Source organism: Lepidochelys olivacea (genome assembly GCF_965140295.1).
Source record: "Lepidochelys olivacea isolate rLepOli2 genome assembly, chromosome: 5".
In the NCBI taxonomy this organism is placed as follows: Eukaryota; Metazoa; Chordata; order Testudines; family Cheloniidae; genus Lepidochelys; species Lepidochelys olivacea.
The window spans coordinates 136,611,727-136,629,767 of record NC_140415.1 but is presented as its reverse complement, the minus strand read 5'-3'; the positions used below and the strand labels follow the sequence as shown (position 1 = coordinate 136,629,767).

Here is an 18,041-nt window from a genome sequence, read left to right as displayed (position 1 = left end):
GTGTAAGATCTAGTAAATATCTTAGGCATCAAAAGTATGAACAGCTCACTGTAGTCTTTCTATAAATATTGAACTTCTACAATTTTAAAGATAATAGCATTTCAGTAAATATAAGATATTGTGTAACTTCTTTCATGGAGTACAGAGAAGTTTGGACCTGATTATTTCCGTATGTCCATTTTCTCCCCCTGTGAGCAGATCACTTGCCATGCTGTTGCTTCCGCTGAGACTGTGCGAATTGCTCAACTGGTAGCTTGCCAGAGAAGTTCAAAAAGAAAAATGGGACGACAGGTGAACTGCCAGATGAGATTAAAGAACACTGCTCCATTCACATTAGTTGGTAAGAATTCATAAGCTGGAAGACAGCTTCATGACAAATACTGTTAATTAAAACTGAAGTCTCTTGTGGCAGAGCCTTTCCCTTATAAACCTTCTGATTACAATGAATTGTGTATGCTGTTGATCAGTTCACACTAGAAGAAAACAGTGCTGAAATATATATTTGTGCTTGACAGTACTTCGAAGAAACACACATGAGAAAGTTAGTAGGTAAACAGTGCTCTTGCTTACAAATGTGCAGCGATGTTACTGGAGCACAGGCTTGAAGGGTAGCTGTCTGTGGGTATGTCTAAAAGGCCATTAAAAACCTGCAGCTGGCCCATGCAAGCTGACTCTGGCTGCCGGGCTGTTTCATTACAGTGTAGATTTCTGGATTCAGGCTGGAGCCCGGGCTCTAGGACCCTGTGAGATGGGAGTGTTCCAGAACTGGGGCTGCAGCCCATAAGTCTATGCTGCAATGAAACAGCCCCACAGTCTGAACCCTGTGTGCCTCAGTCAGCTGGTCACAGGTTTTTAATTGCAGTGTAGACATACCCTTTTTGTTAGACTTTAGAATCAGGTCAGTTTTAGCCTGTGTGGGTCCACTAGTTATTAAAAGATATTGGAGTCAGGGGTGAGAAGAATTATTTAAGGTCTCTTCCTGGACACAGGAGTAAGCCCCACCCTTGAGGAGAGCAGCAGCTATTCTCATTGTTTCTGGACACAGATTGCCTCTGATCTCTGTGCTGCAGAGCTGTAACTGGGGTGTTCCCTCTATAAGAGTGATTCTTTGATTCCCAGCTGGGAAGGGAGAGGAAACAGGCTGTCAAACAAGCCCCTCTCATCTTCCCTGGTGCCTCAAGCTGTAAGATAGGTGAAGGGTAAACTGGACAGAGCTCTCACTTCCTTTCTTCTTCCAGTGGCAGATCAAAGGGCTGCCCAGCAGGCAGACAAGAAACTGGTGGTGGCACGCCCTGCAAGAGCCAGGAATCAAAGGTTCATACTAAACTTAAACTGTAAAACAAATTAGTACAGTAAAGTAGTAGCCCTCTGGTCATGTTTTGCTAAAGTGTCAAAATGGAGCACTATTGCTTATGTAGTAGCATTCAAACCAGTTGATCCACCTACAAGTAGCACAAAGTTTTTACAAGGTTTGTTAGGATGCTTTAAAATATTCTGGAATGAAATTTGATGTAAAAAACTCTTATCCTGTTTTTTATTAAAAACAAAAAACCTCCCTACTTAACTGCCACATTCATTCCTGGAATGTGGTGATTTTCTTCAGAGGGCTGCCATTTTTGTGGCAGACCAGCCTGCTTGGTAGAAAAGGGTAATAATATGGGTGCTGGAGTGCGTTATACCAGATTAGATTCTGGTATTTTCTGAACTCCTAAGAAATGAAGTGGTGGTGCAGGCTTCTGAATTCTTGTCAGCAAGTTAAGGAAGTATGGGCTGGATGAATGCACTACAAGGTGGGTAGAAAGCTGGCTAGATTGTCGGGCTCAACGGGTAGTGATCAATGGCTCCATGTCTAGTTGGCAGCTGGTATCAAGTGGAGTGCCCCAGGGGTCAGTCCTGGGGCCGGTTTTGTTCAATATCTTCATAAATGATCTGGAGGACGGTGTGGATTGCACTCTCAGCAAATTTGCAGATGATACTAAACTGGGAGGAGTGGTAGATACGCTGGAGGGGAGGGATAGGATACAGAAAGACCTAGACAAATTGGAGGATTGGGCCAAAAGAAATCTGATGAGGTTCAATAAGGATAAGTGCAGGGTCCTGCACTTAGGATGGAAGAATCCAATGCACCGCTACAGACTAGGGACCAAATGGCTAGGCAGCAGTTCTGCGGAAAAGGACCTAGGGGTGACAGTGGACGAGAAGCTGGATATGAGTCAGCAGTGTGCCCTTGTTGCCAAGAAGGCCAATGGCATTTTGGGATGTATAAGTAGGGGCATAGCCAGCAGATCGAGGGACGTGATCATTCCCCTCTATTTGACATTGGTGAGGCCTCATCTGGAGTACTGTGTCCAGTTTTGGGCCCCACACTACAAGAAGGATGTGGAGAAATTGGAGAGAGTCCAGCGAAGGGCAACAAAAATGATTAGGGGACTGGAACACATGAGTTATGAGGAGAGGCTGAGGGAGCTGGGATTGTTTAGCCTGCAGAAGAGAAGAATGAGGGGGGATTTGATAGCTGCTTTCAACTACCTGAAAGGGGGTTCCAAAGAGGATGGCTCTAGACTGTTCTCAATGGTAGCAGATGACAGAACGAGGAGTAATGGTCTCAAGTTGCAGTGGGGAAGGTTTAGATTGGATATTAGGAAAAACTTTTTCACTAAGAGGGTGGTGAAACACTGGAATGCGTTACCTAGGGAGGTGGTAGAATCTCCTTCCTTAGAGGTTTTTAAGGTGAGGCTTGACAAAGCCCTGGCTGGGATGATTTAACTGGGAATTGGTCCTGCTTTGAGCAGGGGGTTGGACTAGATGACCTTCTGGGGTCCCTTCCAACCCTGATATTCTATGATTCTATGATTCCCTGGTTGTCAACGTTCAGCGCTGTCTCCTGAGACTACCTTGTGTATCTTATATTGTCTAATGTATAAATGATCTTAATGCATTAAGATAATACAATTAACCATATTTGATTTAATCCTCCCCCCTCCAAAAACTAATGATAAAACCATCTGAAGTGGTCACAATAAAGCAAGTCCATAAATAATTACACAACTATAAATTCACATCAGAACTCCAATATAACCCATTGGAGGAAAGGATCATTTTCTATGTGCTGTGGCTCAGATTTTTTTTTTTAATTAGAAACCTATTAGAAGAACACTATCCAAAGTGAAGTAGTCAAAAATACCGGAGCTAACATGGTCTGTGAAAGTTAACTCTTCCCTTGGATGAATAAATTTATAATAGTCCTTAATTATATAAACACATTTAGGTTTTTTTGCCCCCCTTGGGAGGCCTGCCTCATTCAAGCTCTTTTGCGCAAATTACATTTTCAGTGAGGTAATGGCACAAGGAGGAGCCCTATTTCACTGAGCTCACACCTTGTGCATTGATTGAGACCAGGCTGCTTCAGAGAACTTTCAAATTAGAAGAATCTATAGCACCTGGGTTATTTTTTCTTATAGTAATCCTTAAAGAGACTTTCACTAAAAAATATTCAGACTTGCTTCTGACAGACCCGGTAATTGCATTATCCCTTTTAAGTACAGTGCTGTTTCATGTTTGTCTCAATTATTTTCATATTAAAACTGGTGACTTACAAGTAAAAAAAATTTTTCTTCCCACCCCTCCCAAATGCCAGCCCCACAGGCTAACACTGAATCAGAAGTCACTCTGGTTTCTTGTCTCAGATATCACCAGTAAAAAAGCTTGGTAGGCCAAATTAGGCATCTGGCCAACCTCATTGCCTTGTGGATTTTCACAGATATAACCAATTGGAATTTAGAAACAAGCTTTGCAAGAAAAAAGTATAGAATTTCTGTCTTCCAGCAGCAGTTCTACCAGGAATTTTTTAAAAAGTAAAAACTTTAGGACAAAATGGCAGATATGACAGAATGCAGGTGGGCTGAGACTTAAAAAAAAAAAAAAAAAAAAAAAAAAAAAATTCCAAAAATTAGGCTCCTTAACAAGGAGCTTGATATTTTTTGTTTTTGAACTGCTGAACACTCAGCAGCTCCCATGATCACTTCAGTGGAAACTGCTTGGGTACTTGGCATTTCTGAAAAATCAGAAATTTTAAACACTTAGACTCTTAAATCCTCCTTTAGGCACCCACTTTTGAAAGTTTTAGCCATGGAGAACACACTTTCCAGAGTAGAACAATAGGGAGCAAGGAATCATCCTGTGGTTAAGGTAGAGAACTGGGAGAAGATTGAGTTCCATCTACCGTAGACTTTGTATATGACCTTTGCGAAGTCATGTAGTTCCTGTCTGCCTCTGTTTGCCTCTGTTTCCCATCTGTAAAAAGGTGGGTACTCCATTTTTAGCTCAAAAGTTTTGAGGCTTAATTTAATAAATGCATGAGGTACTAACACTACAGTGAACATCATAGAATTGCTAGGAATAAACTGCACTTCAGTTGAGAATTACCATAAGAATCCTCATCTCTCTTTCAGGGACTGTTGTACATTTTTATGGGAGTAGACTAAGGTAGTAACTCAAGCTTATTTTGTCCAGCCTCAGTGTAACATTAATGTAGAAAACTTTACCCTGCCTATTATTCTTCCCAAATACTCCTACCTCAAAATCATCACAAATAGTAAAATGAACATGATTTTTGCTAGTTTAATTCTATTAAGCAAAAACAGGTCGACAAAGAAGCAGATCAATAGGAAGGAACGGAAGCTGCAAGACAGACAAAAAATGAGAATCATGTTAGTTTGTAACATGAGATTCTCTGAAGATATCATCTCTGCAGGATTCTTGCTTACTGTCAAAACTTTCCTACCTCTAAAGGTTTTTGGTCCTTCACAATGGCAGTAAAAAGTTAGACTATGAATCAGGCTCCCTACTAGCCTTCACCTGACCAAGTAGAAACAGTGTCTCATTGTTACTGTTAGCTGTTTCTTGACCACAGTCATGACAAGCAGCTAGCTAGAGACTGCTCTTTGTCTGGCCATTGCTTCAGCTCTTTATCTCCTTATTGCTATATCCTACCTTCCAGTCAGTTCCATTATGGCTGTTGACATATGAGGCTTTTTCCTCTAGCGATTTTATACTGCTTCAGTTCTCAGGCCTGTCTTTGTCGTCGTCTTCTCTCTTGGGGGTTTTTTTTTTAAACCCCTTCATCAGGGACAAAGTTTGGTAGGCACTTCAGTGTTGCTAAGCTCAGCACTAGTTCTGTGTATATTGGTCTGGTGACTCCTACAGCACACGTGGTACCCATTTTCTTTTTATTTTGGGTATGACATTTTAGGAGAAAGGAAGTCTGCTCAGCAGCTTCAAATCTTGTCCACGAGGTAGAACATCACTGAAGACTTGAAAACCACATTTGGTGCCTCGTGTGATTCAGAGGAGACCACAGCATCTAGAGGTGCCAGATGTGCTTGCAGATGCCACACCAAGCAGTGAAGAAACAAGAACTTAATTTGAAGCATTCCACCGAAACCTGCAAATTCAGCATGAGATTGGCTTATTGGCTTTCTAACCATCAGAGAAATGAAGTTCTGGAACAGTTGCCCAGGGGGAGCAGTGAGAGCAAAAAACCTGACTAGTTTCAAGACTCAGCTTGAGATGTTTGTGGAGGGGATGGTATGATGGGAGTACCTACAATGGCACGTGGCTCATCTGCTACTCTTTGTAGCAAATATTTCCAAAGGCTGGAGATGGGATACTATATGGAGAGGGTGTGATGGGTTCCCCGCAGGGGTGCCACCTGGAACTGGGATACCACTGAGCCCTCTGACCCACCAGCCTGGGCTCCCTCTCACACTGTGCTGCTGTGACAAGCTGCAAAGCCCTCCAAGCTTACACTTTCACCAGCATTCATGGAGGTAGGGACACACCCAGCTTCAGTTACATGCAGGCTCTCTAACCACCAGCCTAGGATCCCAAAGCAGTACCGTCCTTCCCCGGTCAAATCTGATGAGTATGTGGGTTTACTACCCAGTCTGCCTCTTCCCTCAGTGTAAAGGGGACCATGCACACTTGTAGTGACCAAGCTGAGATTTTCCTAAGCTGTGAGTCAAACACACACTGGTTTGGATTAAAACATAAAATAAGTTTATTAACTACAAAAAGATAGATTTTAAGTGATAGCAAACAGATCAAAGCTGATTACCTAGTAAATAAACAAAAAGCAAACTCAGTTTAATATACTAGATTAGATATGGATTAGCAAATTCTCACTCTGAGTGATAAATAGGTTGGCAGATTCTTAAGGTACAAGCTGCCTTTGCTTTGCAGCTTGGGTTTCCCAGGTTTTCATACACAGGCTAGAAGTCCCTTTAGCCTGGGACCATCACTTCCCCCAGTCTAGTCTTTGTTCCTTAGGTGTTTCCAGGTGTGTTGTTGTAGAGAGATTGAGGTCCCATCATGATGTCATTTCCCTCTTTCATATTTTCTTCCCACTTGCTGGAAAGCTCTTTTGCTGTGACCTGGGTCAAACTGTTCCCATTGTGCAGTGCTATCTCTGAGAGGTTTCTATTGTACACAGTTCCTGGGGTAATCCTTGTGCATGTGTGCATTTCCTCAATAAGCGATTAACATTGTTTGGCCTTTTTACTGTTGTATCTGAAAGGCTGCTTGTGGGTGTGTTCAACCTCACAACGTGTTTCAGTAACACATACGTAGCCAAACTTCATAACTTCACATACGATGATAGCACATACGATCCAATGAGATATTAATATCTAGCAGGTCAAGACTTTTAGAATGTTACCTCATAAAGCGTACTTTGTGCAAAACATACCCTAATTATCTGACAGAGGTGAATAAAGGGGTGCCAGGGTGTCTCAGAGGGGTCTGAGTTACTACAGTGAATTCTTTCCCAGATGTCTGGCTAGTGGGTCTCACTGATAATGTGCAAGCTCTAAATGATCTAACTGATATGGGGACAGGAAGGGATTTACCTCCAGGTCAGATTGACAGAGACCCTTGGGTTTTTTGGCTGCCTCTGCAGCATGGGGTTCAGGTCACTTGCTGATTTGAACTAGAGTAAATGGTGGATTCCCGGGAACTTGAAGTCTTTAAATCATGACTGGAGGACTTCAGTAACTTAGCCAGAGGTCAGGGGTCTGTTACAGGAGTGGGTGGGTGAGGTAGAGTGGCCTGTAATGTGCAAGAATTCAGGCTAGATGATCAAGGTAGTCCCCTCTGACCTTGAAGTCTGAGTTTAGGTGCCAAGAAAAGGATAGCAGCTTTTTTTCACTTTTCTCTTGGGACATCCCTCATGCTTTGTATTCTCCAAGAGTGCAAATCCTTTATAGGGGTGTCTTTAGAGACAGGAAAATTGTTTGCCTTGTAACACTGCTTCTCTGAAGCTACCACCTTGTAGAATGCTCTCTTGCCTGTACATATTCCAGCCATTTGGGGGCTACCTTTTTTGAGGTTTTTCTTGTATCTGAAGCACAACTTTCGGTCTAGCATTGATGAACTTGAGGAGTTTGTTTATTTTTGGAGCTTTCCTTCTGGTCAATTGAAGAAACTGACCGGGATGTTCAGAAGGTGTCAAGCAACAGCTATTAGGGGCCTTGTGTGTGCAAAACATCTTAAGAGTTGGGGGAGTTCTGCCAGCCTTATGCCAAGGAGCTGTCACTCCTGTGAGATGATAGATCTAGAGAAGCAGAATTGCCAGATAAATGATGTTCTTTGAGGTGGCCTCAGCACGCACCTGCTTCCGGGATAGGCATTCCCCGGCCTGGCGAGATCAGAACATTCTAGAGCCGCGTCCGTTGGGCCACACGTTCCTTCCTCGCTCCCCCCCACCACCATGCAGGGTTCCGAAGGTACAAAGGCGGGGGTGGCCCCAACTCTGCAGTTTCTCTCTACCACTGACCGGACCGTGCAGTGAGTTTGGAGCACAGCCCAGTATCCTCAGCGATTCCCTTGTTGTTGTTTTTTTTTCTTCCTCCTTCTGGGGTATCTTTATTAATTGGTCAGCTTTTTAAATGAAAAGGGATAAGATGCTTTTGTGAGCATCATCTAGATCTGCAAAGATCAGGAGAGTATACATCAGACTTATTAATGGGGGCTGGGAGGATCTTCAGGCATGAGGAGATCTCCTTGCAAAAGTGACTGGTCCCCGAATAGGTGGACTCAAGATCCTTGGTTTGATTGGCGGAGTCTACTGCTTGGCTGAGCTGACTTCTCTGTCTCTCTCTTCATAAGCCTTTTAAATAGGGAACTGTAGTTTGAGAAACTTTTCAAGGCTCTGGTGATTGTCTATACACACCTGCTGCTTCAAGCTGGATGTGTGCTTATTCACTGAGACTGTCTTACTGTTTGTTCGCAAAAAGAAAAGGAGTACTTGTGGCACCTTAGAGACTAACCAATTTATTTGAGCATAAGCTTTCGTGAGCTACATTGCAGGGCTCTGCACAGAATTATTCAGTAGCTTCCTTATTTTTTTCTGGGTAGGCTTACACTTGTGAATTCCAGCCTTTCCAAAGGGAGTATTAAATGATTGTCTTCTACCTGTAATATATTGTTTTGATACTTTTTACCAGTGTAGGAGACAACCTAAATTAGTTCACTTACTTTGTCCCTGGAGCTTGTAGAAGGGAGGAGAAATGTTTAAATTGATGCAGGAGTGCCAGTGATTAGAGGTGCTCCAGATGGAAAATTTTTTGTTGTTCTTTTGCCAGCAGGGAAAATGCTTTAGTTCTTAATTCGTGACATGGAAATACACAGAAGCCATTTTACAGGAAGGAAGTGTTGTTGTGATATTAAATGATCTTTCTGGTAAAATCCAATAGCTTAAATAAATGAATTTATTTGTGTACCGGTATCTGTCAGCTGAACCAAATTAACCTTTAACCTTTTACTATCTCAGTGATTACTAGTATTTACCTTTCCCAAAAGTGTTTGTGAGTGGGATAAAGATGGTAGGTAGCAGGGAGACATCTGCTAATGATTCATTTGATAAAAGTGAGGCAGATTAAATCTATGGTAGCAACCAACAATTGTGCTTGTGAGTCTAGTATTTGCTTTTCTCCAGCTGCATACATCAGATTGCAGACAGGTTCATGCTGTACAGGAATTCAAAGTTTTCATGACCTGTACACTAGTGGCACTTGATGTATGTATAACTGCTCATTGAGATGAGAGATCTGAGAGATAACGCAGTAATTGGATTTTGAATAGTTATTTGACTATACCTAAATTTTGTTGATGGCAGCAATTTAATAAAAATAAATATGAAGATATAACTTCAAAATACAGTGCAGCGAGCCAGCTTAAACATTCTTTGGCTCTACTGCTAGCAAAATAGTAGCTTATCAGTATAATTGACTTTGTAGCACTTCAGCTAGCAACGCTAAAGTCTAAATACATTTCAGCTTTAAAAGTTTTCTTCCAGTTATTGAAATTGGTGCACAAAGCCTTAACTATATAAAGGTCTTTGGTTTTACTATAATGTATTAAAAAAAAAAGTTGTAGTTTGAGCTTTTTTGCTCCCATACAATGTACAAATGGCTTGAAGCACATCAATTTAAGGTATATACTTTCTTGAGATTCTAACTTGTATTGTAAGTTACTATATATCTTAACTGATGCTGGAATTAATGTTAAATTTCTCCCATACATGTTCCAGCAGTTAGACTGTTTTGAAGTAGAATGACACTTTGAAATGTCTTGGGAATGTTACCCCCCAAAAGCTGACATGGCCTCAAAATAGAGTTAAATGAGAACTTTCATTCAGCAAAAATTACATGCTATCTGGGTAGCATGTAATGTTGTTAAATGGTTTTTTAGAGGAGAGAACCCTTTTTAACAAGGACACAAAGTTTCAAGACCATTTTCGTGAAGCTAGTAGTTATATATCATCTGAGAGAATGGTTTGCTAAAACCTGCTGCTATTAATGCTCAGCTGTGCTGGCTGTAATGATATACAGTAGCTCACATTTGAGAACTTTTTCACAAAAATTTTAGCCTGGAATTGGCTTGTCTTTTCACCCAGAGACTGCACGCCATTTATTGCCCTATAAACCTACCTAATTAATCTTGCTCTGCTGTTGGATGAGGAATATCAGTTATGGTGTTTTGGCTGGATATTGATTGCTCAAAGACTATGCCTAGGAATGAACATTTTAGGTATGAGATTTAAAAGGTTTATTAAAAAATAAGCATCAAAAGCTTAATTTCTCTAGGGATATATTTTTACTATTGTTAAAGTATATGCTTGGGTGAAGGAACCTTTCAAATTGAGATTATAATAGTCTTTTCTGGTTTTTATATATCTGCCCATGTTATAGGAAAGCCAAAAGCAACTTTGAGACAGCCAGGATTAAGGGCTGCACTAGAAGGCAGAAGGCCTACACCCCCCTGGCCAAAAAGCAAAGGAAGTTCTTACGGAATTGTGAAACCCAGCATAGAAACTGTTCAATATGCTTTGCCCCCGGGACCTGGAAGTGGACTATCCAAAGAGGTTCTAATGCAGAGACATGTCACAATGATTAACAGGTCAGTGTTTATAGTGTAATAGTTATAAAATGTGCTGGACAAAAAACAATTTTGATAAGCTGAAAGTCCTGAATTGTGGACCTTCAGGGAACAGCTGAATTGTCTGAATTGTCCACATTTACGAAACTTATTTTTATTAAAAAATAAAAAGTGTAAATGCAACAATTCTTATCAAGAAGTGGGATTATACCAGAATACTCTTCTGGTATGTGGGGTAATGAAAGCACTTTGCCTTTCGTCTCCTCTGTGTCACTATGCCACTATCTTAATATACCATGTTTTGTGTTACAGAGATGAATTATCGCTTGAGGGCGTGTTGCTTGAAATTGCCAAATAATATCCCCCAGACACTTTTAAATTTATGAAAGGATACGGCAAAATCTTGGGCACAACTCAATTCCTGAAAAGATTATTCAAAAAATGTTAGTTAAAAAAAATACTTATGAAGACTTTCAATCACCTACCACAAGCAAAAAAGTAAATATCAGAAACAACCTGTTTCAGTTCTGAATGGCATTTGTAATGCTGTTGCCGGGAAATCCATGGGTATAATTTAAATATCTTTTACAGGTAGAACACATGCTTGAGTTCAATGTGGTGACTGCTTTCAGTCTCATAAAGGGGCATTGCATAGAGCAGAAATCTCCATTCAGTGCTGGTGAGAGACTGAAAGTGACTGTAAAAAGAAAATGACATGCAGTTCTTTAAGATCTCAATAACTTGCAGTTAAAACTTTCCTCTGTTTACAAGAGAGGATTCCATCTTGCTACCTTCCAGCCTTGCAAAGAGAGTCTGGAATGAGAACCTGGCTTGACAGTTGTTCTGATTAAGCATAATTGGATGTAAAAGATTCTGCAATGGGAACATAGTTAACAATTTTGTTGATGTGTGAGCCAGAAAGGACTCCTGCTCACTTTGGCCTTGAAGTACTATGAAGAATAAAGTTTTATTGTCAAAAAGTAAGCCGCTATTTCCAGGATTATATACAGGATGCAGATTTGTTTTAAGAGTAATATTTAGCGATTTCACATGTAGATCTCACAATGCTCTGCAAAAATGGGAGGGGGGGGTATTATTTACCCCCATTGTATAGTGGGGAAACTGACGCACAATGTCTGTGACTTGCCCAAGGTTACTTAGTGAGCCAGTGGTCTTGTGATCCTCTTCCCTCTGCCAGATGTCTCTTTTCTGACCTGAGCTGTAGCTATGCTTTAATCTATGCATGCTGCTGTGAAAGCATTTAGACTTCAAATGATTATGCTTACTGAAGGTGGCTTTTTTTAATACACACAAGAGTAAAGAGTAGATTGCTTGATTGTATTTTGACATCTTAGGGACAAACATGAAAATGTAGTACTAAGATGAAGACAAGTAATGTTGGTAACTTCATTTGTGGATGTGATGGGTTGGATCACAGAAACCTCCTTGGCACTACCAACTTATGTGCCAAGACTACTTCTGCCCCTGCTTTCCCTTCCCTCCCTGCTTGGGACTTCAGTGCCCTTCCTGGTTTGAGCCAGACCCGCTAGCCTGCTGCAAACCCAGACCCAGGTCTGAACCACATCCCCTAATAGCTGTAGGCTTAAACCTCCCTCTAGCAAAGGGGAAAATTCACAAGTTGAGACAACAAAGGTAAACTAATACGCCTTGCCTGGCGGTTGCTTACAAGTTTGAAATATGAGAGACTTGTTCAGAAAGATTTGGAGAACATGGATTGATGTCCGGTCCCTCTTAGTCCCAAGAGCGAACCATCCGGGGCGGGGGGGGGAACTCAACACAAAGCCTCTCCCACCCCAGAAGTATCTTTGGTCCCTATTGGTTCCTTTGGTCAGGTGCCAACCAGGTTACTTGAGCTTCTTAACCCCTTACAGGTAAGGAGGAATTTTAGGCTACCCCTATGGTTATGATAGCCGCCCAGGTATTAATACATACTCTGGATTAATTATAAGTAAAAAGTGACTTTATTAAATCCTAAGAAAGTAGGATTTACCAAACAAAATAAAATAGAACATGCAAGTCTATGTCTAATACAGTAAGAAAACTGAATACAGATAAAAACCTCACCCTTAGAGGAATTCAAGTAAGCTTCCTTTTACAGACTAGTCTCCTTCTAGTCTGGGTCCAGCAATCACCCTGTAGTTACTGTCCTTTGTTCCAGTTTCTTTCAGGTATCCTGGATGGTGGAGAGGCTCTCTCTTTAGCGAGCTAAAGATAAAATGGAGGGGTCTCCCATGGGTTTAAATAGACTTTCTCTTGTGGGTGGAGACCCCCTCCTCTCTCCTATGCAAAGTCCAGCTCCAAGATGGAGCTTCTTATGTAGATTGGAGCCTTCCAAGATTCATTGTCCTTTAAGTGTTTCTTGATTGGGCATGTAATTTACACATGCCTTTCTCAAGATGCCGCTCAAATGCTTTACTAAGGCAACTTAGAAATCAAGCAAGTACACAGCCAATATTCATAACTTTGAATACAACAATGACACATGCATACAAATAGGATGAATAGATTCAGTAGAGCATAACCTTTACAGAGATGCATTACATGGCATATGTAGCATAAAACATATTCCAGTTATGTCATATAAACATTCATAAGCATATTTCCATAAAGCCTTATGGGGTGGACATGTACATATTTTTAATTAGTAAAAATTTAACAGATTTTCAGATGTATTGAGGACCCACATCTCCTGTTGAAGTTGGCACCTCTGGAAATCAGGCCATAAATTAGTGTTTGAATTGTAAATGTATATCTCTAATCTCTGTATGGGATGATAACTGATAGCTGTATTTGAAAAATGCATCTATACAAAAATTGCACAATAAACATGTCAGTTTCTCTTCTGTACCTAGAAGTGTGTCTGGGAGGATTGCAAATAAAAATGGGATCGTCTGTCAAGCAGAAATTACAGTATTACACTACTAAATGCTCCATGCTATTGTCAGTAAATACTGATACTCCATGAAAGTGTTTCCCTTGGCATTGCACTGTCAGCATGGAAATACGGATTTTTTAATTATTTTAAATTGAGTATATAACTGAAAAAGTCAACTTTTTGAGTTCTTTCATTCTGGTGTTACAAAACCACCACATGCAATTTACAAAAAGAACAGGAGTACTTGTGGCATCTTAGACTAACAAATTTATTAGAGTATAGGCTTTCGTGGGCTACATACAGCCCACTTCATCAGATGCATAGAATGGAACTTATATATATATACACAGATAAGTTAGAAGTTACCAAACAGTGAAAGGCTAATTAGTTAAGATGAGCTATTAGCAGCAGGAGAAAAAAAACGTTTGTAGTGATAATCAAGATGGCCCATTTAGACAAGAAGGTGACAAGAAAGTGTGAGGATACTTAACTTTAGGGAAATAGATTCAATATGTGTAATGTCCCAGCCACTCCCAGTCTTTGTTCAAACCCAAGTTAATGGTATCTAGTTTGCATATTAATTCAAGCTCAGCAGTTTCTCATTGGAGTTTGTTTTTGAAGCTTTTCTGTTGCAAAATTGCCACCCTTAAATCTTTTACTGAGTGGCCAGAGAAGTTGAAGTGTTCTCCTACCGGTTTTTGAATGTTATGATTCCTGATATCAGATTTGTGTCCATTTATTCTTTTGCGTAGAGACTGTCCAGTTAGATCAATGTACATGGCAGAGGGGCATTGCTGGCACATGATGGCATATATCACATTGGTAGATGTGCAGGTGAACGAGCCCCTGCTGGTGTGGCTGATGTGATTAGGTCCTATAATGGGGTCACTTGAATAAATATGTGGACAGAGTTGGCATCGGGCTTTGTTGCAAGGATAGGCTCCTGGGTTAGTGTTTTTGTTGTGTGGTGTGTGGTTGCTGGAGAGTATTTGCTTCAGGTTGGTGGGCTGTCTGTAAGCGAGGACTGGTCTGTCTCCCAAGATCTGTGAGTGAGGGAAACATTTTTCAGGATGGGTTGTAAATCTTTGATGATGCACTGGAGAGGTTTTAGTTGAGGGCTGAAGGTGACAGCTAGTGGTGGTCTGTTTTCTTTGTTGAGCCTGTCCTGTAGCAGGTGACTTCTGGGCACTCTTCTGGCTCTGTCAAGCTGTGTTTTTCACTTCAGCAGGTGGGTACTGTAGTTTTAAGAATGCTTGATAGCAGTCTTGTAGGTGTTTGTCTCTGTCTGAGGGATTGGAGCAAATGCGGTTGTATCTTAGAGCTTGGCTGTAGACAATAAATTGTGTGGTGTGTCCTGGATGGAAGCTGGAGGCATGTAGGGAAGTATAGCAGTCCGTAGGTTTCCAGTATAGGGTGGTGTTTATGTGACCATCGCTTATTAGCACAGTAGTGTCCAGGAAATGGACCATTTGTGTGGATTGGTCTAGGTCGAGGTTGATGGTGGGATGGAAATTGTTGAAATCATGGTGGAATTCCTCAAGGGCTTCTTTTCCGTGGGTCCAGATGATGATGTCATCAATGTAGCCCAAGTAGAGTAGGGGTGTTAGGGGACAAGAGCTAAGGAAGCATTGTTCTAAGTCAGCCATGTAATTTACATGTATCCACTACAATTTTGAGAGTCTTCCACTAAACTAGCATGAAGATTGACTTACAGCCCTCTTCATAGGAAACCGTGCTAGTTCATCTTTTGGGGTAACTGTCAGAACACTAGAGACTAGTGGTGTTTCTGCTTGCATTTTGATTTAAACTGGCTCTGAAAGCTGAGAATTCAAATGAACCTTTTTTTAAAAGAAAAGTTAACTATTAAAAGCTGGTATAATTTTAATACAGTACAGTGTCTTTTTGTGGGGGGAGGGTTAGTTTTTAGTGCACTTGAATCCAGCAACTGCATGGCTAGATCTGGATGAATTCAGAGGAGGGTTCTTTTCTGTTTTTGCTGGATTAGCATTACCCATTGGTTTTCAGCTATTCTTTGACTATTTAAAATCCAGCTTGGCTAAAACAACTGCTGCACCATCATTTCTCTTTATGTAACGTTTATTGCTGAACTGGGTCATCAAATGATACAGAGAATGTCCTCGTTCTATCATTGTGGTTGGACTAAGTCTCAGAATAGCTTTGATTACTTTGATAATCCTCAATGTATTATTATGGTTAGTTTTATAACTAAGCATTGACATGAAGCAAAATGAGTTGTATGCTACTTTCCGCTAAGGCATAAATGTTAACAATGCATATCAGTGCGACAGTTTAATTGTATTCACTAAAAATATTTTTCAAAAGACCGAAAACCCACAAGAATGTTATCCATTCAGATTTCATATGCAAGTCATGTGTATCAGTGAATGGAGGAGCAGAGAAACTAACAGCAGTAAATTTCACTCTTCAGAAAATGGGGTCCTATCTAATCCTGATTCTTGCTTTAAGGGCAATGCAGATAGCCTGGTGAGCATGTGTAGGCTTTGCTGGTGTAAAGCACACCCAGAGATTGCCATGTCAGCTGTAACACTTTTGTAGGCAAGACTAGTAGCACCATCTATTAAAGTTGCCTGGTAGATCACATAAGACACTGTTTTCAGCTGCTTATAACTTTTGTCAAACTTGAACCATTAAAATTGAAATTTCCTGTGCTGGGTGTTTGCCTGAGGCAGGGGTTTGTTTTCTTGTTTGGGTTTTTTTGGTGGGTAGTTTTTCAATTTCAACCCAATCAGTTGAGTTGTTTCCAAGAATGTTAGGGAAAAATAAATTGTCTCGTCAGCGTTTAAAATAAATAAAGATGTTTCTTTAGAAGTTCTACACCTTCATGTTCTGGAGGAGGAACTTGAAATTTAGCAGGGGTTTCTCTTTGTGTCAGGGATGTGCCTTTTGTTCCTATAAAAATCTGCCCAATTTTGGCCAAGTTATAAGCCATTGAAAAAATCTGTCTGTGCGTGCTCAGACTTCTTAGAGGTTAGTAGATAAAATCTGATTCATAGGGTCATAGAAGATACGGGTTGGAAGAGACCACAGGAGGTCATCTAGTCCAATCCCCTGCTCAAAGCGGGACCAACACCAACTAAATCATCCCAGCCAAGGCTTTGTCAAGCTTGGCTTTAAAATCCTCTAAGGATGGAGATTCCACCACCTCCCTAGATAACCCGTTCCAGTGCTTTACCACCCTCCTAGTGAAAGTGTTTCCTAATATCCAACCTAAACCTCCCCTACTGCAACTTGAGACCATTGTTTCTTGTTCTGTCATCTGCCACCCCTGAGAACACCCTAGCTCCATCCTCTTTGGAACCTCCCTTCAGGTAGTTGAAGGCTGCTATCACATCCCACCTTACTCTTCTCTTCTACAGACTAAATAACCCCAGTTCCCTCAGCCTCTCCTCATTAGTCATGTGCCCCAGCCCCCTAATAATTTTCATTGCCCTCCACTGGACTGTCTCCAATTTCTCCACATCCATTCTGTAGTTGGGGGACCAAAACTGGATGCAGTACTCCAAGTATGGCCTCACCAGTGCCGAATAGAAGGGAATAATCACTTCTCTCCATCTGCTGGCAGTGCTCCTACTAATACAGCCCAATATGCTGTTGGCCTCTTGGCAACGAGGGCACACTGCTGACTCATATCTCATCCACTGTAATCCCCAGGTCCTTTTCTGCAGAGCTGCTGACTAGCCAGTTGGTTCCCAGCCTGTAGCAGTGCATGGGATTCTTCCTTCCTAAATGCAGAGCTCTGCACTTGTCCTTGTTGAACCTCATCAGATTTCTTTTGGCCCAATCCTCTAATTTGTGTAGGTCACTCTGGACCCTATCCCTACCCTCTCGCGTATCTACCTCTCCCCGCAACTTAGTGTCATCTGCAAACTTGCTGAGGGTGTAATTAATCCCATCATCCAGATCATTGATAAGATGTTGAACAAAACCAGTCCCAAGACCAACCCCTGGGGTACTTCACTTGATAGTGGCTGTGTCAGGTTTCCTTCCCCCCTCTGAACTCAAGGGTACAGCTGTGGGGACCCGCATGAAAGACCCCCTAAGCTTATTTCTACCAGCTTAGGTTAAAAACTTCCCCAAATCTTTCCTTGTCCTTGGATGGGTACTGCTGTCACCACCAAGTGAGTTAGACAAAGATTCAGGAAAAGGACCACTTCCTGTTTTCCCAAAATATCCCCCCAAGCCCCTTCACCCCCTTTCCTGGGGAGGCTTGAGAATAATATACCAACCAAATAGGTTAACAAGGTGAGCACAGACCAGCCCATTAGGTTTTTAGTGTCTTACAAACCCATCAGGTTCTTAAAAACAGAACTTTATAATAAAAACAAAATAAAAGAAGCACCTCTGTAAAATCAGGATGGAAGATAATTTTACAGGGTAAACAGATTTAAAACAGAGGATTCCCCTCTAGGCAAAACTTTAAAGTTACCAAAAAAAAAAAAAAACAGAAATAAACCTCCCTTTTAGTCTAGGGAAAATTCACAAGCTAAAACAAAAGATAATCTTAATGCATTTCCTTCCTGTATCTTACAATTTGTAATCTTAGGTGCTTAGTTCAGGTATGGCTTTAGGAGATATATTTTTCCCTGCCCTGGTTCCTCGCTGACCCGGAGAGAACACAAAGAAACACAAAGCAAAACCCTTCCCACACAGATTTGAAAGTATCCTCTCC

The 18,041-nt window shown here is 41.2% G+C and overlaps 1 protein-coding gene across 4 annotated transcripts in view; it reads left to right on the top strand.

Moving 5' to 3' along the window:
* TDRD7 (tudor domain containing 7) overlaps positions 1-18,041 on the top strand; it is a 102,733-nt gene that overhangs the window by 10,191 nt on the left and 74,501 nt on the right. For all 4 annotated transcript variants that reach the window (XM_084628312.1, XM_084628311.1, XM_084628310.1 and 1 more), the window contains 2 exons: positions 199-340; positions 10,248-10,455. In XM_084628312.1, coding sequence (XP_084484438.1) covers positions 199-340; positions 10,248-10,455 — 350 coding nt within the window. The remainder of the gene's footprint in view (positions 1-198; positions 341-10,247; positions 10,456-18,041) is intronic.